Source organism: Trichechus manatus, unplaced genomic scaffold, assembly GCF_000243295.1.
Source record: "Trichechus manatus latirostris isolate Lorelei unplaced genomic scaffold, TriManLat1.0 scaffold00038, whole genome shotgun sequence".
NCBI classification, from domain to species: domain Eukaryota; kingdom Metazoa; phylum Chordata; class Mammalia; order Sirenia; family Trichechidae; genus Trichechus; species Trichechus manatus.
Genome location: NW_004443974.1, coordinates 12659060 through 12682506, shown reverse-complemented (window position 1 = coordinate 12682506; position 23447 = coordinate 12659060). Strand labels below are relative to the sequence as shown.

Sequence of the window (23447 nt, the reverse complement as noted above, 5' to 3'; positions counted from 1 at the left end):
GTGGAATCACCTTGCAGAAAGCAATTTGGCTTTGTTCTCAGTTCTTTCTAGCCATACCAACAACCTGAGGCTAATGAATGGGGGCTGATCAGGCTGAGAGGGACCAACTGGGGGCCCAATGCTGACTAAGCCTCACGAAGCATGATGTAATCTATCGTGGCCACGTGGTGAGATGCATAAGAGCCCTCTTAGATCCATAAGAGCCATTTTTGGGACATGGAAGCTCCCCACTGTGACTCCTCCCAGACCTCACCCTATGTGTTGTCTTTATATCCTTCTTGGTTGTAAAAAAGTTGCAGCCATAGTGTGGTATACTCTCCAGGAGATTCTGTGAGTCATTCTAGCGAATTAAAGAACCCACATGGGTAGTGAGAGCCAGCAGGGGCTGGGGTCTGCCTGTTGGGCAGTCAGGAAGGTATCTTTCTAGTGTGTGAACTCTGACATAGTTGCCAGTGGCGAGGGTCCAAAAAATCCTCCATGGGCAGCTGGTTTGGAAGATGGTGTTATAGTTGAATTATGTCCCCCAAAACTATGTGTTGGAATCCTAACCCCTATACCTGTGGATGTAATCCTATTTAGGAACAGGGTTTCTTTGCTATGTTAATGAGACCTTATTGGTATAAGGTGTGTCTTAAACCTAATCGGTTTTTAAGATATAAAAAGAGCAGATTAGGCAGGGAGACAAGGAAGCACCAATGGGGGATAGATGCCATGTGGAGATCTCCAAGGAACACTGAGAAGCTAGAGAAGCTGAAGACAAGGATTTTCCCCTACAGCAGACAGAGCAAGCCTTCCCCTAGAGCTAGTGCCCTGAATTCTGACTTCTAGCCTCCTAAACTGTGAGAAAATAAATTCGTTCGTTAATTCCACCCACTTGTGGTATTTCTTTTACAGCAGCACTAAATAACTAAGACAGTGTCCATCTAACTTGTGGGCACTGACCCAGCTCTGAGTGGCTAGGATTGGAGAGAGTGAGCCACTTGGGCGGCTGGCGATGAGGGTGGAGAAGTGGGAAGGTGAGGACTGGATCTGTCCCATTTTGGGGATTGGATTCATGCTGATCTTTACCATGCAGTTAGCAATGAAGGTGGGATTTACCGACTTTGCCCCTTATTTAGTGCAGGCACAGTGCCTGGCAGATGTAAGCTTGTTACAATCCAAAACAGACTCTCTTTCTCCTGAGTAAGATTAGGGAGTTATCAGTGGAGAGAAATCAGTGTACAGACTGATATCAAGATTGCTCATATATTTATTTATAAATAGGATACATATACCCGTACACCCCTTCCTCCCTGCTCCCCCCTCAACTCAGTCTTGGCTGTCTAGAAAAAGGCTTCTGACATCTTCTCCCTGGAAACCCTGCAGGTGCCCTGGTTGGCCTCTCACTGCTTCTCATATTCACATCTGCTTGTTCTAGCTGGTCACAGACAAGGGGCTCTGAGCCCTTTGCTCAATCATTCACGTCCAGATCAAATTCCGGATACAACTCTTTGGTGGTGACACCTCGGATCACAGCTGAAAGGAAGAAAAGGGAGGGAATGTGGCCAAAGCCCTGTCCCCAGTGTCACTGCCCTGACCAACCCATGACCAATACTTGTGGCTTCAAGTCAGTGCCCACACCTGCACCTTCTTCTTTCTCCCCTAGTTGGCTAAGATAACTTCCTTGCCATTCCTGACAGGCCTCTGCCTGCCTGGTCGCCCCAAAATAACAGCTCACATCTGAGCTCCTACATGTGCCGCGCACTGTATTCAACGCTTGACCTGCAAGGACTCACTAAACCCTCACCTCATTTTGCAGGGGGGTGAAATGTAGCTCCCCTATAATTCATTCTCCACATAGAACAGCAAAAGTCATCTGCCTAAAATATAAACTGGATCTTATCCCATCCCTGCTGAAAAACCTTGACCCCTTAGCTTCCCTATGTGCCAAGCCTCGCCCATTCAGAGTCTCTGTGGTGCTGTTCCTCCTGCTATTCTCTCTCAAACACCCTTCCTTCCCATGGGAAGAGTTCTCCTCAGAGGCCTTCCTTGATCACCTTATCTCATCCCCTGCCACCCTGTTCATACCTCCATTTCTGCCCTTTGTTTCCTTCATTGCACTCAACACATTTTATAATTAATTTGTTTGTGTTTGTTTACTTATTGACCAGCCACACCCCTACTCCCACCACCAAAACGTGTCTGGTTCACCCAGCTGTCCCCAGCACACTGTAGAGGGCCTGGCACAGAGTAAGTGCTCAATAAATATTCACTGAATAAATGAAAGAGGTGAGGTTGCCTGCTCCAGATCCTGAGCTGGGTTCTGATAACACAGCTTATGTTCTTAACCACTAGGCAACACTTCCCTCACACTTCTTTCTCCTCAGGCCCTTGTCAACCTCTTCTCTTCATCCATCGATTATTTCCCTCCTTCTGTTTTCTTCTCCTTCTCTGGGACCCATTCCCCAATGAATCAGATAGAGAAGCCCTCCCTGCCATGGAATCCTGGATGCTGGCGGCATTTTTGGAATGATGGCTAAAAAAAAAAAACTGGACAGACAGCCCCAGCTCTGAACACTATACCAAATGATCCCTGGCCTCTGAACACCAGAGTGCCCACCAATCTGAGCCAGTTGATGCGACTGAAAGGCTTTTATGAGGCTATCTACACATTTCCTTATCTCCAGGGTGAGCTGGCTAGGTGTCTGTGCCTGAGTTTAAACCCTCTGCATAGTGAGATTTTTGTTCAGATACCACTTTAAGCCACAAAGGACCACCCCTGCATTTCCTGCCTCTTTAGCAAGTCAGCCACTTGAGGCAAACATGGTGTCTCAAGCACTCTGGGTGAGCCCATGCTCAGACCTGTCTGCAGCTCCAAAGCAGGCTCTGTACTTGGGAAAAGCAACCAGGAACTCAGGTAAGACCTGTACACCTGCCGAGTTGGGTGGCCAAGGAGGGCAGGGCCTGGTGAGAAGAGGAGTGACGGGGCATGCAGGGAGTGAGGCAGGTGAGACAGGAGGGACGGTTGCAAATGAAAAGGCCCAGGAGCAAAATCTAGTCATCCCTTGCAAGTGGGGACTCCCTCCAAGCCCAGGTTGCTCCTCTGGAGTCTTGCTGCTCACCTAGTTTGCCCAGCAGCATCTGGCCTACATCCTTGATGTCATTATACTCATGAAGCTGAGAGATGTGGTCCTCCAGTTCATCCACACTGTAGCCTCTGGGGATAAAAAAAAAAAAAAGCAGATGATGACCTAAGGCTCAAACAGTAATGAGGCATCTATTTAACAAATATTCACTAAGGGCCTACTAGGTTCTAGGCGCTAGGGATATAGTTATGACAAGACAAACTCTGCCCTCATGAAGCTCACAGTACGGCAGGGTATCTGCCTAGTCTCTCAGTCCTGGCAAATGCTCCTTGTAACTTTATGCTCCCCAGCAATATTGGTACTATGTGAACCTGACCACAGCTGAGTGGCTCACAGATGGGCACATGATTGAAGCTGGCTAGTCAGATTCCCTCAAATGTAAAGTATAGATTCAAAGACTGTTCAGTCTCCACCATGTGGCTGTAGCAAGGTGTTCGGGAAAAGCCAGGAGCTGTGGAACAGCCAGTTTCCCCAAAGCACTGAAATCCACACCTGTACAGAAAGAATGGAGCCTGTGTGCAGACAGGGCAGAGAACATGGGCCCCAGAGACTGGGAGAGTGACTGCCTGCATTCCTGATGGCTTTCCAGTTCCTAGTTCCAGGCCCCCCACCCCCTGAGGCCTGACGGCCTCCTTGCCTGAGAGGCCACCCTGAATGCAGTGGCAAAGTCTTATTTTCACACTAAACCAGTATGACTAGATTTCAGTTACTGGACATTAATCAAAAGTTCTCTCTTAACTATGTCAACGAACCCAACAAGACATACTCAGATATTAACTGGGAGATCTCCTTGTCCAGCATGTCCCTCTTCTCTTTCAGTTTCTGAATGTCAAGCTGCTGAGAATCCTCACTGGCCCCACTGGCCTGGCCAGACTTGGGCGATGGCCGCTGAGTGGCAGAAAAAGTCATTAGCTGGACTGACCAATTATCCACAATTCAGAGCATACAAGTTGTCCCCTAATAGCTCCTCTCTCCTTCTGCCTTGGTAATAGGAAGTTCCTTCCCTCTTGAATAAGACTACCTTTCCCAGCCTCCCTTGGAATTAGGTGTGGCCCTATGACTAAGTCCTGGCAAGTGGAATATAATCAGAAACAGAGCATACAACTTCTGGGAACCGTCTCTTCAAGGGAGAGAGCATGCCTTCTTCTGGCCTTTCCTCCTTCCTGGCATGTGGGTGTAATGCTGGAGCTGAACAGCTATCTTGGATGATGAAATAAAAGCTACATTTTGAGAAGTGGCAGAACAAGATAGAGGCCTGGGTCCCTGATGATTGTTTAAGCCACTGTTATTTGGAGCTTTCTTTTACTCTCAGCCAAACTGAATCCTAATAGACCCACCCTGGCCCCCAATCTGACCCTAGAGAATCTGCTTCAGGGCATCTTTTTGGGTTCTCCGCTCAAGTTGGCTATGTCTCTGGGTTTATAATCTCATTAGATAACAAAACACTTCCTTGGGGCTACAGCTTATCTTTGCCCTTCCCGCCTCTAAAAGTTGCAAAGGCCAGTGCCTGTTGTTGGCAGGATTCAGCGAGATGATGTATGTAGCTGATTGGGACAAAGTAAATGCTCAGTAAAGACTTGTTTTAAAAAAGGGAATGAATGAATCAATATGAATCAGAACAGCATGCTGGGCAGTCAAGAATTACAGGGAAAACAAAGACCGATACTGAATTTCTCTGAGAGAAAGCAATCCCAACATACCCTCAGCAAGAAAATCAACGTAGTGCTTTTGGCAAACTTTTGACTCCCCACCCAAGTCACCTGGGCTAACTCCATCTTGTCCTTCAGGCCTTGCCTCTGACCTCACTACCTCTGGGGTACTTTCCCTGCACGCCCAAGTCCAGGCTCCCCCTCACAGACCTGTGCTCAGACTGTCCTGGAATTTTGCCTGTTCATCCTCCTTAGCCTGTGGCTCCAGGAGGGCAGGGGCTGTCTGGCACACACCTGCACCCCCAGTGCCCAGCTCAAAGCAGATGCTTAACAAATGAACACCAACTCTTTCACGATCTAACTTGAAAGTGGTGGCCACCCCATGGTGGAGGGTGAGAGAAGAAGGAAGAGGAGAACACGTTTTTTAAGTAGTTTGCCAGAGAAGAGGAAAGATTATTAGTATTAAAGGAACTGACAAGAGTTAACACTAGTTTTCCCGATTGGAGAATTATGGGTCTGTTTAAAAGCAGGGCTGGGTGAGAAGGCTGGTGCGGGAGAGTCGAAAACGCATCTGAGGAGGCAGGGAGAGGGCAGCGGGGGTGGGATTTCAAGCAGAGGATTTGGCCTCCGACGGGGCAGGAAACTGCTGCTTCTAAGCTTGGTCGACTGGAGGAAAAAGATAGGTGCAGGGGCGGGAAGGGCAGGGATTGAGAAATGACCTGGAGTTTCTTAGCAGAAGGTCAGCTGGGGGAAGACGTAGAAGAGGATTGAAGGTGGGTCAGCTGCTGTTGGGGATGGAGAGGAGGGCTGGAAGCAGCCGCGATTTACAAGGTGGAGGGAAGAGCGAGGTGTGGGTGTGTGACGCTAGGCGGGCGGGACACAAACATACTCACAGGGGATCGGAAGGCCCCGCGGTAACTTTTGGAGAGTCCGGGTTGAGTCCTGGAGAGGAATCCGAGAGGGGGCTGGTTGGGCCTGGAGTTGGCTCTGGGAGATAAGGGGTAATGTGGGGTGTGGGAGGAGGAACAGTTGGGAAGTTGGAGCGACCGGGACCGGATCTCGCTGTAGGGGGTGGAGATAGACCCCCGGGTTCAGGGTAGGTACCCACGAGGAAGGGGAGGTTTTGATGGGTGAGGGAATATCTGGACGACTGGATGGGTTCTCTGGAGGTGGTGTGTGGTCGCACCGGGGGGTTTTGAGGGGACGAGAAAGTCTAGGGCAGAGTTGTGAGGAGTTAGGAAAGGGGACTGTCCGGTTCTGTCCGCTTCTCGCCCACCTCCTGAGCCCTGGGGTCCCGGGCCCCCGTTTTGGGGGGGTCTGCAGCACAGGAGTGTCCAGGGTGAGGAACACAGAGGACCAGACAGCAGAAACGGTTGCAAAGCGAGCTGCGCGCGCACCTTGAGGGGTGGGGGGATGGAGGGAGGCAGCTCCCGCCCCTCCCCCCAAGTGGGGGGAGCCAGAGGCTGCGCGCGCAGCTACCATTGTGACTCCATCTCCCCCAGGCTCGCGGCAAACAACTTGACCACGCCCCTTTACCCTTTCATCTTTCTCATTACCCAATGGGCTGGGAGAATTTAGGCCACACCCACGTTCTAGCCGCCTACTTATAGCCCTGGTCCCTCCTTCCCTGGCTCAGTCACAAAACTGCGCGGTAGCCTCCGGAAGTAATTCCGCAGTGGTTGCCGGGACTGGTGATGTGGCCCCCTCTTACCCCGCCCCTTTCCGCTATGTCGGAAGAAACCCGACAGAGCAAGTTGGCCGCGGCCAAGAAAAAGGTAAAACGCTCCGGGTCGCGGCTCCCTGACCCAGCCTGAGTCCCCACCGACGACCGCACTGTGGCCAAGAGTCTGTGCTGCCCCTGAGACACACCGGGCGAGCCCCTCGGCGCCCCTTGGTGCCCCCAGCCAGTCCTCTCAGCCAGTCCCGCCCCCTTGGCTGCCTAGCCCCCGCCTTCGCCCGTCGCTCCCGGGTGACTTTGGGCCGGTGACCCCAGGGAACCCCCTTCCGGTCGCAGCCCTAGCCTGCTGCCACCCAGAACCGGGCCTCCTTGGGCTCCCGGTCTCCTGGGACCTCAGTCCCAGTCCTGCGCCCCCCTCCTCCCTCCCACCACTCCGGCGTTGGTAAGGAGAGGTGGAATGTAGTTACGTCACAGTCCCCCTCGGAACTGTCATTACTGCCGCGAGACCGGCCTTTGATCTTCCGACCTAGTCAGCTAGTGTCTTCACCCCTTTCGGATTCTTTGGTTGCGGGGCAGATTTCTAGTTTGAAGGGGACACGGGATCATAGGACCTAGGATGGAGAGGTTCCCTTACTGTAGGCTGTACCGCATCCTTAGACATTGACAGGGTGAAAAACCTGTACTTCACCAAAGATCTCTAAACGTTTACAACATCGCTGGGTGACAGTGGGGAGAAGTGTTCGGTTTGGTTTTCTCCCAGGTTTCTACTTTCCAGAGAGACTTTAAATTTTTTTTTTTTCTTCTGTATTCTCTACCTCACATTCTGATTCCCTATGATTCTGGAACCAGAGTCTCCTTCAGTCAGTGCTCTCTGGAATCAAATCTGCTTATCTTCTGTAGAATAGATCCTGGGCAACTGAACTTCATCGCTGGGAATCTTTCCCAAATCATCTTCTCAAAGTACGGTGCTCTGAGGAGTGCTTGGGCTATGAAAAGCCACAGGATAAATATGGGACATCTTTCTGAAGCATCAGTTTTGCTTGATTCTCTAGAGAGAAAATCCTTTTGTATTAATGTACTTGGGGATGACATTTGCAAATATTTGTAAGATTATAATAGAATCCTCCTTGAAATGAGACTTGAGTTGTCCTCTTTCTGTTATGCTCCCAGATTCACTAGGGGTGTGCCTTCACTGCCTTGTGCCATGAGATACATTGATGGAAAAGTACTGGTGTGCGTATCTAATTGATGTGTAAAAAAGGACCCCAATGTCTGATTTCTAAACCACACAATGTACTGTTCTTGCCCATTTAATGTTTGCTTTTCCAGCTCTACCTCTGGTTTCGCCCCCTGGCAGCTGCTGATTCAAAGCAAAACCCTAGAGCTTGGAGTCAGAAGGCTGAGTTTAAATTTCATGATTGCCTTTTTTTTTTTTTTCCCCATGGTTTCTGTCGATCACTTGGCTTTTTTTAATCCATTTCTTCAGTCATTAAATGAAAGTTACAGCACCTTGTAGGGTTGTTGGTGGCATTAAATCAGATGGTGTATAAAGAGTACTTTGTAAACTGTAAAGTAGGATGTAAATACAGAGGCTTATAGTTCTCATGAGCATTACTTTTTCCTTTCTGCAGCTGAAGGAATTCCAGCAAAGGAACAAAACTGATGTTCCTGCAGGAGTGAAGAAGAAACGGAAGATCAAAAATGACGGTGGCACCAAGACAACAACTTCTGATGGTTGCAAACCGCCTGAGGATGTGAGTCTTGGCTGACCCAGCTCCTGGGTAGGGGTGCTGAAGTAGAGGAGTAGTGGTTAACATTGTGGAGGAGGAAGTGTCAGCTACTGGTTAAAAATTCTGGCTCTGAATCCTGCCTCTCCTTCTGCTGGGGGTTTGATTTTGGGCAAATTGTTTAAGCTCCTTGGGCCTCTGTTTCCACATCTGTAAAATAGGGATACTATTGTATTGTTTATACTTGTGAAGTTTAAGTGAAAATTTTTGTAGTTTTTATGTAAATCCCTTAGTACAGGGCCTGGTATGGAGTAAACATTCAATAAATGGTAGTTGCTATTTGAATTATTGCTTGTTTTCCTCATCCTCCGCCTCAAGGGGAAGCCAAGCCAATGAGAACAGCCACTTGCCATCATGCTCTTCCTTTAGGAAGTGGCCAAAAGAGCCCCAGGCACTAAGATTAAGAGATCTGGGTTCTGAGTCGTGTTTACCACCAGCTTGGTTAGTGACCTCAGGAAAATTGCTACTTCTCCTGGGCCTCAGTTTTCTCATCTGCAAGATGATATTGTTGGACCAGATGAGCATCTTTCAAACTTTTTAGCTGTAATCCCCTTTGTTCAGTTGGACCCTTACTCGAAAGTCTGGTTTTTAAGGCAGAGATGGGGGTCTGGAGCCCTGCCAGATTCGTCCCCCTGCATCCCGGGCCCGAGGAGAGGGTCCAATGAGCACATTAAGAAAAGAGCTGCATTGGTTAGGTGATCCCAGAACTTCTTTCCAATGCTCCACTCTATGTGACCACGTCATTCAGTGGACTTTTCTGTTTGTTTACATTGAGCTCTGCCTCTGGCAAGGCAGCAGGTGGCTGTTTAGAATGATGGCACAGGCCATGGTGTTGGTGCCCTTCTGGATTGTCTTCAGCATCCCATTTCCCTGAACCCAGTTCTTCCTCCTCCTCTGACTTTCTTGCCTCTTTCTAAGCCAATTTTCTCTTTCTTCCCCTTGCCCTTGTTTTTCCCTTTTCACCTCCTGTAGATTCAGGACATTCTGAAGGTGCTGGTGTCCGACCTTAACCGTTCCAATGGGGTAGCGCTATCCCCATTGGACAAGTGGAAGGTGAGGCAGTGCCGAGACTGCTCTCTGGCTTGCTCTCTCTCCTGGCTGTGCATGCCCCTGAGGCTTTCTGATTTGTGGTTGCTTTGCCTCTGGCTTATTTTATGTTGCTGTCATTAACCCTGGCTTACTCATGTCTCCTTTTCACCTGCTTAGTTGATTGGGTTTTTTTCCTTACCTCACATCTTTTGTCATCTTGGAGAAGGTGAGATGCATCTTGAAGGTTCAAGGTAATTTGGAAATAACTTCCAGAGCAAATACGTGGGATTTGAGCCTTTCATGCCTCAAGTTTGAGTGCCCAGTGGTGCTATCAGATTAGAAGGGATAAAAAAAAAAAACAAAAACCTTTCTCCAGTATGTGTCTCCAAAAGAGAGTGGTAGATCACATAGAAATTTGTGATTTTTAGGACTGCTTAATTCTTCTTGGTTTGAGAGTAGGAAACACAGGATTAAGAGAAAGTGAGTTTGCATTTTAGCTGCAAGGATTGAGGTTATTTTTTTCAGAGGATGTGCGGTTAACCAAACAGATGAGTGACCAGGACATTCTGCCCCCTGATCTTTTTCAAAACTCAACTAGACACTTAACCATATTCATCGGGCCCTTGTTAGCAAAAGCACTTTGCTAGACACTGGAGAAAGTAGATGAATGTTGAGGGGGGCCCAACTCCTCTGGAATGGAGTATGTGGCAACATTCCAATGCTCAGCTGAGGGTTCTGAATGGAGGTTCTGAATGGACTTGAGGCCAGTTTATTAAAGGCGGGTACCTTTTGTCCATGTGGAGAGTGGGAGACATGGGAATTCCAGATAGAGGGAGTGAGCGGGTAGCATCCAGGATTAGGAGCTCACAGAGCACCTTCTAGGAAGGCAGGGGGCTGGCATGGCAGGGTATTGGGAGTGCATAGGACTAGGAGATGACCTCTTCTGGATGTGATGTTGGCACTTCCTCCTTGACTGACTTGCTCAGGAGACATCTGTTAAGCCAGAGGAGTAGGGCTGAGATGGGGCTAGATCCTGTTGGAGATATAGGTATGGGGAAAGGGACTGTTGGCCAGTGTTAGAAAGATTTTTTAAGTCACTAGGACTGTTTGCACCCAGTCCGTCAGGTCTGTCAAGGTGCCGTGGCTTACCTTGTTGACTCAGAGGAGAGATGGTATGGCATGGTGAGGTGGGCACAGGCTTAGAGGAGTCATAAAGCTGTGTTTTGCTTTTGCTTTCTCAGTGATCCAGTTGTTAGTGAGTCTGGGGCCTCTGTTTCCTCCCCAGAAAAATGTTAGCCTGCTCTAATATTCTAAGATTCTGTGCCCAGGTTCCTCTGTTCTTTGGAAATGAAGACCCCTGTGTCTCTTTTTTGTTGTTTTTAAACCCTCTCTGCCTCAATAACTGTTTCCCAGTGAAGTTTTGTACCCACTAATGCAGGCCTGTGATTTGGGCATCCTCAGTAGAGCTGATATTTCCAGAAATGGGGGAATAATGGAGAGAGAGAAAAAAAAAATTTAATGGGATGTGACATTTTGAAGGGGAGTGAACTTTTTTTTTAACTCCATACTTAGTTATAAGATTTCAAATCATGAAAAAAACTTAGTTGCTCACAAAATAATCGCTTTATTTAAAAATGTAAGGCACAGGGAAAGACTAGAAAATGTTAGGGGAGAATTGATTTTATCCCCAAAAGTCCTAAGAAAAATACTCCCTCCCCCCAACCCCGAGCTTTCCTGTATCTAATTCTAGAGACAGTGGGAACCCAAGATGCCAGGAGGGACTCAGAGCCTACCAGAGTCCCCCAAAGTCTCATGCCTGGCCAGCTGCTGAATTTCTACTATTATTACCTATTAGATTCAATTGTAGAAGTTGGCAAGGCAACACCAGGTTCCAGGGTAAAATATCACAGCACAGACAATAAATACGCAAAGACAACTTGGCTCACCAGAGTCCCTCAGGTCTGCAGCACTTACTCTGAGGAGGGAAGTAGATTTGGGTTTTCAGAGGCCAGAGCCGTAGGGTCCAGAAATAGGCAGCCGTTTCCCCTGAGAAAGGTGTGGCCTCTTCCTCCCCAGACCCAGCTTCCTTGGCCAGACTCTGGCTCCCTAGAACTCATCCTTTGTCATATTTCAGCTTGTCAGCCATCTCTCCTATTCTCTTTGTCCACCTAGCCTGTTGGACATCAGAGGAGACTGCTGAGCCAGAGGCTTGGACTAAATTTTAGGCTTGGGCCTGGAGAGAGGCTGGGGTAGGGCTCTGGTCAAGCAAGTGGGTCCAGGTGGGGAATCCTAGTCCTAAATCCTAGGACTAGATGAGAGATCCTCCCTCTGGCCTCCAGGATGCCGAGAGTCAAAGGGTAGACATTTTACCTCTGGTTTCTGAGGATGTTTCTTAGTTAAATAGATGCTTCTGGAGCTAGGAGGTTGAAGTAGGAATAATGGCCATGAGGTGGCTGTGGTTTATTTCCTTTTTACCTCCAGATAGCAGGGAGAAGCTTCTAGTTGGGCAGCTTTTTTCCAGGGAGAACCAGGGCCCCATGTGCTCATGAAGGAGGTTGTGCAGCCACTCCTTTGAGCTGTGGCCATCCAAAATGCTGCATAGTGGCCTGGGCCTGGGCAAGCCAAACCCATACCCCACAGTGGCTCCCTGTATGACTGTCATTCTGACTACAGCAATGCCTGTCCTACCTGCTCCACACCCTTGCGTGCATGGCAGTGAGGTACCTTCTTTCCTGCGTGGCCCCCTAACCTTCTGCTCTGTTTTGTGACAGGCGCCCAAAGATTGCGCCGCTCCTGCACCGGAACCTGGTAATGATACCATCTTCCCTGGCGGTGTCAGTCCCACCAGTGTTGGTTCACTTCATGACAGTAACATGGCATCACTTCAGGTTTGTGCTGCTTCTCCCTTTGTCTGCTGCCTCACTGTATGTTCCCCTCTCCATCTTCCTGTCCAGAGGACTAGACCTACTTTGGATTCTCTAGTACTTTCTTCAGGTAGCTTGGTTCCTAGAACCAAGTGTTCTTCCAGCGGCCTAGGGTTGGGGAAACCAAGACTGGGCTTTTCCTTGAGGTTTGGGGATGCAGAAGGTTGTTTGGAAGGAGCTTTGCTCACCCTGCCTCTAGGCAGTTCTTGCCAGAAATTGAATGACCACCTCGTGTGTTTCTTCCCAAACAGAACCATGATGCAGACAATGGCACTACCTCCATGGATGAAAACCAGTGAGTGTCTCCTCTCGGGGCAGCTGAGGGAGTTGGGACATGCCACTGCCCATGACCCTCTCTTCCCCATCAAGCCACCTTCACCTCTGACCCCTTGTGCCTACATCCCTAGGTCTCTGTCATCTACTGAGAGCCTGCGACAGATTTCACAACAGCTCAATGGGCTCGTGTCTGAGGTACCCCAGAAATTGGAGCCTGAGAATGGGGAGCAGGAAAGGAAAGTATGATAGAAAGTGAGGCTGGGATTCACAAGAGGGAGGGCAGCACAGTATGGTGGAATGGTCATGGGACCTGCCAACCTGCTGGGTGATGTTTGGCAAGTCACTGCTCCTCTGAGTTTCCTCTTTTGAAGCTGAAGAAATGCAAGAGTTGGACCACAATATTGGTTACATCATTTTATACTGCTGCAGAAAGTATAGGATGAGAACTGCTTGAGTGGGGAGGAAGGATGGGGAGATAAGAACCAGGAGAAGTTGGCACAGGGATTATAAGAAGAGGGGGCCAAGTTGGGCAGAAAAGAAAATTTTGCCAGTTGGTAGGAAAGAAAGGGCACTGGATGGCTTAGACATTGAGGGGGACAGGGAGCATCTCTATGTGAGCTCTTTCTTCTCTTCTAGTCATCATCTTACATCAACGGAGAGGGCCTAGCATCTTCTACTAACATAAAAGATCTGGAGGTAAGTGGCTCTGGACCATGGCCTAAGTAAGTGGACCCTGCTGGCCAGCCCTACTCCACCTTCTCCCACAATGGGGGCTGGGTGCCCCCTGCCAGCTGAGACAGCCCAGATACCCACCTCAACCCTAATGATTGCTCTCTCTACCTCTTCCCCCAACCTTCCTCCAATTCCTCCTCCTCTCTGCATGCGCCTCAGAACCGGTACCAAGAACTTTCAATTGCCCTGGAATCGAGTACTGTAACAAACAAACAACTCAGTAGCAAGATAGAGGAATTGGTAAGAGTCCAGTGGGGTCCCCTGATTTCATGCTCCCCATCCTGGGCTCCAATTTATCTTTGGGGCTCTGAAGAAAAGGGATGGGGGCCCCTAGTACCAAGGGAGACTGGGGTGCTGGGGGGCCTAGGTCTCAGCTGGAGGGACCCCAGAGCACTGAGCATGCAGCATGGCTCTTTCCTTTGCTTCCCTCTTTTCCCACTCTCTCTTCTCCAGACACCCCAGCTTGAGTTCTCCCCACCCTTGCCCTGGAGCTGTTGCCTCTCAGTGGAAGCACTAGCCTGACTGGCGTCAGGAGGCGTGTATTGCAGCCCTGACCCAGCCCTTAATTTGCCCTGTGTTTGACCTTGGCCAAGTCACCGCTCCTCCCTGGGTTTCAATTTCCTGAGTTGGAGAATTAGATGGTGTCTGAGGTCCCTTCTAACCCTAAAAATGAAAGATTTAAAGGTCCACTTGAGTGTAAATGTCAGAGACTAGGGATCTTGTGTATCCTGGTCATTCCTCTGTCCCTGCTGTTAAGAACAGTATCTGGTCTGTAGTGTGTGCTCAGTAAATATTTGTTGATTGAATACACTCTCCCAAATCACAAGCTAGTAGAAGAATAGCCTTTCCCTTCTCAGACTCCATTTCTAGAGGTTTATGTTACTGACCCTTGAAAGGAAGCCAGGTTCAGAGAGAAAGCCAAAGAAGACCCAAGTTCTCTTTCCTTGGGAACTTGAGAAGAGTTTATCAGTTCAAGTCCCCGTAGAGCGTGAGAACTTTTCCTTTAAGACCCATTTCTGGTCCCTAGCCCCCTTCTTTCTTGGTCTGGGGACTGTAGTAAGGAGGACCGCCTCAGTCACCTTGCTTTTGCTCTCCCCACAGAAACAGCAAAACCAGGATGTTATGGACCAACGAGAAAAAGTAATGTGATTTCTTTGTTTGCTCATTACATCGCTGATAGATTTGGGGGAGGACTCAGACATAGAGGCCTCAGGCTTTTTGCTCACTCCCAGGTTAAAGAAATAAAGGGCTCGCCTCCTCTGCCACACACCCCCGCCCCCGCCCCAACAGCCCCTGATAATCTGGCTCATTGGTGGGCCTGTTCTGGCCCGTTGGTGGCATTCTGATGGCATGTCCTTTGCTGTTCCATTTTTGCCTCCTCCCAGTAAGGGATGTTTTTCCCCCTCATCCTACAGGATAAAAAAGAATTTGAGCAAAAGTTTGCAAAGGAACAGGGTGCTCTCAGGGAACAATTGCAGGTGAGTGTACTCTATAGTATTCCCTCATATCCTCTAGAAAACATTTTTTTTCCTCTTTTTCATTACTTGTTCGTCTTTTCTCTCAAAGATTCACATCCAGACTATTGGTATCTTAGTATCTGAAAAGTCGGACCTACACACAGCTTTGGTCCATACTCAGAACGCAGTCAGACAGAAAGCAGGTGGGAGTCTGGGACATCCCTTAACCCTACCTGCCACACTGTCAGCCCTTCAGTGGCACTCCTTCTTTGGGCTTCCATCTCTGTTCCCCTCTCATTCCAGGAGAGTTGGAGGATGTTACCAATCGCCTGAAGACTTCCCGACAGCGCATAGGAGAGCTGGAGAGGACTCTGTCATCGGTCTCCAAACAACAAAAGCAGACTGACAAGGTGAGCCCCACCCGCCACCGAGTGAGCCTGAAGGTTTCTCCTGCAGGATGGAGTGTCTTGCTGCCCAGAAAGCAGCATAGGACATTTCTTGGTGTTTTAGTTGTGTGGTTGTTAGAACCAGCCTAGGGATTAGTGGGCTGCCATGGGTGAGTTGGGGTTGCTGTCACTGAGTGAGCACTAGATCAAGAGTTCAAGTCCCAGCCCTGCCATTAACTGGTTGTGAGCCTTGGGCAAGTGCCCAGAAGGGATATGGTGCTTGGGCTGTGAAGGTGCAGAACAGTATCTTTAGTATGTTACATTTGTGTAGAAAGCAGGAGGAAGTGTGTATGTGTGTAATATAGACAAAATATATTTAAAAGGATTCATAAAAAACTTAGGGCTTATGGGAGAGGAATGGGATGGCTAGGAGACATTTCACTTCTCTGCCTTCTGACTTTTGGACCAGATGAATGTATAATTTATTTAAAAAATGAACAAAAGATTAAAATACAAAATTCAATTCCTCCACTCATGTCTGCCCCCACCCCAACCCCAGGGGAAAAAAATGTAATTATAGAGTCATACAGACCTGGATGGTCAAATCCCAGTGTGCCTTTGTGATCTTAACCACTAATGTTTAGTTTCTGTTGTCTGTAAAATGGAGATAATCATAGTAACTACCTGATCTGGTGGTTGTGAGGATTAAGTGAAATTGTGTGTATAAGATGTTAGCTTGGTACCTGGTAAAGCATTCAATAAATGTTGGCTGTTCAAACAGTGATGATAATGATCATAATAACAGCAATATTATCTGATCTCTCTGGACCTGTTAACTAGCTGGAAATTAGATGCCTTTACCTGCCTCTTCCATCCTTACTGAGTACTTTTTAAAAATAAATGAGGACATGCGCTTGGAAATGCTTTGAAAAAAATGTAAAGTGGGATTCAAGAAGTGTTATAGTTACTGTTGCTATTGTTATTAGCGTTAGAGGTACGTCTTCTGCCTGCCAAATCTTGACTTAACTTTTATGTATATGCAGTACAACAAGGAGCTTACCCAAGACCGAGATAGCCTCAGGCTGCAGTTACTCAAGCAGAGGTAGGATGAGGGAGGTGGGATGGCAGGGCTCGGCGGCCTTGGCTCAACTGGTATGGTCGGAAGTGGGAGGGATACAAGTGAGCATGGTGAGGTGGTCGTAGAGGCTTGGAAGTATGCAGAGACAGGCTCTAGTCCCACTGTGTCATGCCTTCTTCTGTGGCCTCGGACAACTCATAGCCTCTGTGTCACTTTGACTCTCTTGATTTCCGGGGTCCCTTCCAGTGCCACTGTTCTGTGGTAAGGGCAGGTGGGTTGATCACCAAAGTGATCTTTCCTGTTCATTGCTGATACCTTTCTCTACTTTTCACTGGCCAAAGCAATAACAATGAGGACCTAGCACAGCAGAACTCTGAATTGACAGAGAAGCTTCGAGTCTTGGTTAAAGAGAAAACAGCCATGCAGCATGGAGTGGAGGAGCTACAGAAGAAGCTAGAGATGTCAGAGCTATTGCTGCAACAGGTGAGGGGCTGGGAGCTCCAGAGAGTCTGGCCTCATCCAGCTGGGGCTAGGGCTTCTAGAGACCATCCTGATCTCCAACCAGAAGCTGGGAAATTTGGATCCTTGTTCTGGTCCTGCCATAGAACCTCCTCCAGAAAGTGATAAATATCCACAGACTGGGGCCCTGCCCAGACCTGCAGAATCAAAATCTCAGGGGTAGGGCTTTTTTTAAAAATTTTGTAAAGCATCCTGCTTGAGAACCATTGTTTTATGGATTACATTTCTAAGGCTGGCCCATGAGTCTGTTTACTTTTTCCTGGGGGCCAAGCCAACACTTTGGCTAAGTAGCCACCAGGTAGTCAGGGTGTCTGGGTCAGAACGCCTCTTCTTCTCCATTTTTTTTTCACATTGAGCATTGCTGTGCCTTCATGTAACTTTCTTCCACTGGAGTCTCCTGCCTGTCCTCCCCAGATCTAACCTCATTTTCTTCATCCAGATCTCTAGCGCGTCTGATAAAAGTGAGGTTTTACAGCAGGCCCAGGCAGAGCAAGCAAAGCTGGAGAGCCGTATAGAACAGGTGAGGCTTTGCAGAGGGAAGCATGTGGGAGGAGGATGACCCCAAGTGACCCCAGGTGGCTAGGGGCAGGTGAGGACCAGTAACAGCCCCTCCTAAGTCCTCTGCCGCTTCTTGCAGCTCATGGAGATAGTGAAGCAACTGCAGATAGAGAGAGACCACTATGCAGAGACTCTGAAAACAGAGAGCGCCATTTGGCGGCAGCAGGCACAACAATTGTTAGAGCAGGTAAGGTCTGACCCTTTGTTTCCCTCCCCCTCTTAGGAGGTCACTTGATCTTTCTGGGCTTCTGTTTACTTAACTGTAAAATGGAAACCATATCACTTGGTCTGGTGTACAGCCAGAGGTGGGTATGTATGCGTTTATAGACTTTATTGTTAAGAGAAATTTTAGGTTTACAAAAAAATTGTGCAGAAAGTACAGAGCTCCCATATACCCCCTCTCTCTCATGCACAGGGTTTTTCCTATTATTAACATCTTGCATTCCTGGGGTACATTGGTTACAATTGATGAGCCAATGTTGATACATTATTATTAACTAAAGTACATAGCTTACTTTACGGCTCACAATTTATGTTGTACACTCTGTTGAGTTTTGACAAATGTGGTTTTGTTTTTTAGAGGTAAAGGTAGCGAGGGAGATTGTAGCCAGAATCATGGTTCTGTTCCCTGCCTGCCTCTCTTCATGTGTTCCTTCTCCCCATGCTCTGGGCAGGTGCAAACACTGGGAGAAGAGAAGGAGCATGGTGTGGTTCGGGTGCAGGAACTGGAGGCCAGCTTGGCCGAACTCAAGAACCAGACAGGTAGGCTGGGGCTAGACACCTGTGAGTAGGGTTCGTGTCAGAGGGCTGGTGAGGGGGGATGGCTTAGAATACCCCAGGGAGGTGGGTGGACAAATAAGGCACTGTGGTAAAGAGGAAAGAAGGCTGTACCAGGATTTGGCACTGACTTGCTGTGTATCCTTTGGCAAGTCTTATAATCTCTCTGAGCCTTAGTGTCCCCATCTGTGAAAAGGGGATGGAGTACCCACTGTCAAATACCCAGAGTTGTCTGGAGCATAAAAATAATATAGGAACTGTATTTGAAAGTGACTTGAAGTCTCGAACGTTGTATAGGTGTGAGGAGTTATTAGCAAGGAACCAGGACTTAGGGTGAGAAGCATGGATTAGGAACTGTGGACCAAGAAGAGGGCTTTTTTGAGACTACAGAGGCGAGAAGCCCTTACTGTATGCTTCCTTTCTTAGCCGTCCCCCCACCTGAGGAGCCTCCTCCGGGGCCCTCTGAGGAGGAACAGCGGCTGCATGCGGAGGCTGAACGACTGCAGAAGGAGCTAGAGAGACTTACAGGGCAGCTGCATTTCCACTTAAAAGACAATGAGACCCTGACTCACCAGAATCAGGAGCAGGAGCAGAAGCTTCGGGAGCTACAGCGGATAGCTGAGTGCTGGAATGAGCAAGAGGCAGCTCGTGAGAAGATTCTGGAGACTATGCAGAATGACCGCACTACCATCAGCCGTGCTCTCTCCCAGAACCGCGACCTCAAGGAACAGCTGGCTGAGCTTCAGGATGGCTTCGTCAGGCTGGTGCGCAGCCCTGCCTGGCTAGCCTGCCCTCATCACTCCTTACTTGTCAGGTCCCTTGGTGCAGGGCAAGACACTTAACCCTCTGGGCCTTTGTTTCCCTATCAGTAAAACAGGGTATAGAGACCTCATGTGAAATGGTGCCTATGATAGCACTCTATGAAGCAGAGAGCCCTGCTTGGTTGATGTTGGGTGAGGGCATACTATTTTCCAACCTGCCTCCACCCTCATCTGAGCTGTGGGAGGTGAGGTGGACACCAAGTTCTGGGGGCTCCAGCTGCATTGGGTAACTGCTGATTACTTCTCTCTGCCCAGACCAATGAGAACGTGGAGTTGACCACCGCCCTTCAGTCGGAGCAGCATGTCAAGAAGGAGCTGGCCAAGAAGCTGGGCCAGCTACAGGAGAAGCTAGGGGAGCTGAAGGAGACGGTAACCCCTGCCCCATCTGAGAAGGGCTAGGAAAATAGGCACCAGCCTATGGGGAGGGAAGGTGCTTGGTGCAGGGATGAAGCTGGGTGCCAGGGCCAGGACAGAGAGCCAGCTCCAGTGGGGGGAGGGGCATGGGACAAGTGGCCACAGAGACCTACAGAGCCCATGACTATTTATTTCCCTGCCCTCTGACTTTTAGAGGTAGGTAGCTCTGGGCCATAGATCATCTTCCCACCTACAGTCATTGAGTCCCTGATTATAGAGAAAGAGATGGTGGCATGATGGGGGCTCCTTGGATTCACACCTGGACTCTAATCTCAGCTCCACTGGTCACTATTCACTTTACATCTCTCAGCCTCAGTTTTCTTAGCTTTAAAGGGATATTAGCGTTTTCCTCATAGAGATGTCAAGAATTAAATGAGATGATGCATATATAGTATTAGGCACATACTATGAACTTAACAGATGTCAGTTGGTTCTCTCTGCTTTTCCGCCAGTCTGTGGCTTAAAGTGGTGAGAAAGAAGGTTATAAGGTGTGAGGCTGGGTGAAGGCATGAGACTCTAGGGAAGGGAGACAATCACTTAGGCCATGGAGTGAGGAAGCCAGGGGCCTGGGCAGGTGGCAGAGCCCACAATGCCTGTGCCAAGGGCCTGTGCCTCTCCTTCCCTATATGGCTTAGAGTCTGGGAGCAAGCTACTACCTGTTCTCACTCCCAGGGTCTTCCCACAGGTGGAAGTCAAGAGTCAAGAGGCTCACAGTCTGCAGGAACAGCGAGACCAGTATCTGAGTGATTTGCAGCAGTACATGGCCGCCTATCAGCAGCATGTGGCTGCATATCAAAATCTTACCTCTGAGAAGGAGACACTGCAGAAACAGTTACAGCTGCAGACTCAGCTTATGGAACAACTGCAGCTTGAGGAAGCGCAGAGAAAGATGGCAGCTGAGGTGGTCCGCCAAGAGTTGCAGCAGACCCAGGTAAGGGAGTTGTTGAGTACTGAGGCCCTGAGTGTGAGGACCTGGTAACCTTTGCCCCTTCTCACTGTCTTCCCTGGCTCCTTAGGAACGCCTGGAAGCTGCCAGCCAGCAGAACCAGCAGCTGCAGGCCCAGCTGAGCCACATGGCTGTGCCTGAGGAGGGTAAATGAGACTGCCCAGAGGGAGAGGAGAGAGGCTGAGGAGGGAGACGGGGACTTTGAGCATTGTAGAATTGAGCTAGAAGAGGCCTTTAGGATAGCTAATCATTTTCCTCTGGGGAGTGGCTGGCCCAGGGTTGTACAGTGAGGCAGTGGCAGAGGTGGGCCCTGAGAAATATCTGGGCCCACTCTACCTCTCTTGTTGGTGGTGTGAGAATCCCTGTGATTGCTCCCAACAGGAAATGGGCTGGACAATGAGGAAGAGGATGAAGAGGCTTCCCAGCCAGAGCTGAGCATCCCTGAGGACCTAGATAGCCGAGATGCCCTGGTGAGCCTGACTCTTCCCTGCTCCTTCTCTGTCCTACCTTTCCTACCTCCCTCTGTGATCCTCCCAACACCTCTTGGTTTCCCTACCCTCTGATTTTTCTTGATCCCTATATCTCCCCTGGGACCCAGTGGATCAGACACCACTCCATCCATTGAACAACATGTAAGCCACAGTGGCTCAGAGATGGGAGGGGGGCTCCTCCTGCCTCCCTGCCCAGTTTTCTTCCTCAGTATTCTCCCCACAAAAGCACACACTTACCCCTTGCCTGTAGGTGGCTTTCTTTAACTCAGCCCTAGCCAGTGCTAGGAAAGAGCAGGCGCAGCTGAGGGGACAACTAAAAGAGCAAAAGTTACGCTGCCAGCAGTTGGCTCATCTAGAGGCCACGTCCCAGCGTGAACCAAAGGCCCTAGCCCCCGGGACTCGGGTGGACAGCGTGTCTGGGGAGACCCACCAGGCCATACAAGTGGCCATGGAGAAGCTGCAGGTGAGCAGGTGTCTCCTGACATGGGCCAGGAGGGTGGGGGTAGGTTGCTGCTGCAACCTGACCCTATTGTTTGGGCTTAAGGGCCGATTTTCAGATGTCATGCGGGAGAAAGTGGATCTGCAGGAACGTTTGGAACAGCTAGAACATCGTTGCATCCAATTATCGGGAGAGACAGACACCATCGGTGAGCAGGGAGGATGGGGATCATGGCGGGGAGAGGCACATGGTGGACCTGAGGGAGCCCCAGTTTCTGAGTCCCATCCACCTGCCCTCCCTCTCCCCAGGCGAGTATGTTGCCCTGTACCATAGTCAGAGGGCAGTGCTGAAGGAGCGGCACCGTGCAAAGGAGGAGTACATTAGGCGGCTGGCTCAGGACAAGGAAGAAATGAAGGTAAGGGGCCTTTGACATCTCTGTGGACAGGAGTGGAGGCAGGGGCTGGGGTTGGGGCAGGGGTAGGGATGCTGAGTATGTCTCCATCCAGGTGAAGCTGCTGGAGCTTCAAAAACTGGTGTTACGGCTGGTAGGCGAGAAGAATGAGTGGTATCAAAAATACCAAGCTGCTTCCCAGAGCCCTGCTACTGGTGAGCACACAACAGCGCCGCCAGCCCCTCAGGAGCTTGGACCTGCCGATGGCCAAGGTGAGTAGGGCCCTTGGAAGGGCGGGTAGCAGGCAGAAGCAGGGGAGAACTTGCATGTTGCTCAGAGCCCTGCGTCTCTCTCTTCTCAGGCCTCCACGAAGTAAGCCTGGCTGATGATGTGGAGCCTCTTCAGGGAGGGGCCTTCTCAGTCCAAGCTGCTCCTGAGAACCCCACTGCTCAGCAGATAATGCAGCTGCTACGGGAAATCCAAAATCCACAGGAACACCCAGGCCTGGGCAAAAACCCATGCATTCCGTTCTTTTATCGTCCTGACAATAATGATGAGGTAAAGGTCTTGATGATCTAAACCTCACAATGGGGTCGGGGGCTTTGCCCCCACCCCTTCCTTGGCACCCTTTACCTGGCACCCCTTCCCCATCACTCCTTCCCTGCTATCCCTTTATCCTTAGAGTAGGAACATAGGAATACTGGGTGAACTCTCTGCCTGATGTAGGGAGGTAGACAGGTGCACACACCTTGATGCCATAGCCAGGCTTATTGTTCATCTCTGGGATATGTCTATTTTGTTCAGAAAAACCAAGAGCCCCCACCAAGCAGCTCTTTTTCCAGGGGGCTTGTATTCTCTATTGGGGGGGCTGCATCCTCCATTCAAGGGGGCCCAAATATCCCATATTCAAGGCTTGGGCTCAGGCATTCTATTCAAGACTGGGGTTGGGGGGTCAGGTATGTCTATTTAAGAGGGGAGGGCTGGGATCTATTTAAGGGAGGGCTTGGGTATGTCTATTAATGGGGGGGTCCCAGGCATTATTAAAGGGTAGGGGGTTGGTAATCTCTACAAGGGGGGACTTAGAAATCTGTTTAAGGTGGCACACTTCTATTCTAGCAGAAAGAACTAATTAATGTACCATCCATTCCAACGGGGGACTTGGACATCTGTTTAAGGTGGGAGACTTCTGTTCTAGCAGAAACACTTATTATCATCCATTCAAATGGGGGACTTGAAAATCTCTTTAAGGTGGCAAACTTTTATTCTACCAGAAACACTTATTACTATTTATTCCAACGGGGAGTTGGAAATCTCTTTAAGGTGGCCGACTTCTATTCTAGCATAAACACTACCATCCAGTCAAATGGGGGGCTTGAAAATCTCTTTAAGGTGGCAGACTTTTATTCTACTAGAAAGACTTACTAATCCATCTAGTCAAACTGGGGACTTGGAAATCTCTTTAAGGTGGCAGACTTTTATTCTAGCAGAAAAACTTATTACTATTCATTCAAATGGGGACTTGGAAATCTCTTTAAGGTGGCCAACTTCTATTCTAGCAGAAAGACTTATTTACCACCAAATGGCAGGCATAGTAAAGGTGGATCCTGCACCATCGAGTCAGGGCAGGGGTGGGGGAGGCATTTATTTTAAAAGGGAAATATTACAAAACCTCTGTTAAAGGAGGCAGGAAGGCATCAAAATCTGAGGGGAACTTTCATGAACTCTATTCAAGGAAGGGGGAAGGCATCGAAATTAAGGGGGATTCAGATGAATCCTCAGTGTTGATGCCTTCTCCCTTCCTTGAGTAGAGGATTCATGCAAGTCCCCCTTAATTTCGATGCCTTTCCCCTTCCTTGAGTAAAGGGGGACTCTCATGAACTTCAAATAGAGTCCCCTTTATTCAAGGAAGGGGGAAGGCATCGAAATTGAGCATTCATGCAAGTCCCCTTTAAGGAAGGGGGAAGGCTGAA

At 49.3% G+C, this 23447-nt stretch overlaps 2 protein-coding genes across 6 annotated transcripts; one reads left to right on the top strand and one right to left on the bottom strand.

Moving 5' to 3' along the window:
- Nucleotides 1-958: 958 nt before the first annotated feature.
- On the bottom strand, nt 959-5865 carry SWI5 (SWI5 homologous recombination repair protein; the record flags this gene model as incomplete). Its single annotated transcript, XM_023730615.1, has 4 exons — nt 959-1515; nt 3102-3196; nt 3892-4013; nt 5668-5865. Coding segments are annotated over 4 exons (480 nt in total), but the record flags the coding sequence as incomplete, so codon positions are not given.
- GOLGA2 (golgin A2) lies at nt 2785-23248 on the top strand. 5 transcript variants are annotated; one of them, XM_023730770.1, is made up of 27 exons: nt 6450-6549; nt 8084-8206; nt 9212-9292; nt 12040-12156; nt 12444-12487; nt 12600-12663; nt 13105-13164; nt 13360-13440; nt 14302-14340; nt 14616-14678; nt 14767-14860; nt 14961-15067; nt 16087-16145; nt 16463-16604; nt 17080-17160; nt 17278-17385; nt 17873-17960; nt 18402-18739; nt 19052-19165; nt 19896-20141; nt 20227-20302; nt 20538-20626; nt 20898-21110; nt 21192-21294; nt 21395-21501; nt 21593-21749; nt 21839-23248. In XM_023730770.1, the coding sequence occupies exons 1-27, from the start codon at nt 6469-6471 to the stop codon at nt 22054-22056; spliced, it is 3093 nt and encodes a 1030-aa protein (XP_023586538.1). In that variant the 5' UTR covers nt 6450-6468; the 3' UTR covers nt 22057-23248. The 5 variants fall into 5 exon arrangements, with proteins under 5 accessions (XP_023586539.1, XP_023586538.1, XP_004375774.1 ...); XM_023730773.1 differs by lacking the exon at nt 6450-6549 and adding an exon at nt 6799-6894 and having other exon boundaries at nt 21839-23247; XM_023730771.1 differs by lacking the exons at nt 6450-6549; nt 9212-9292 and adding an exon at nt 2785-2896 and having other exon boundaries at nt 21839-23247.
- Nucleotides 23249-23447: the final 199 nt, after the last annotated feature.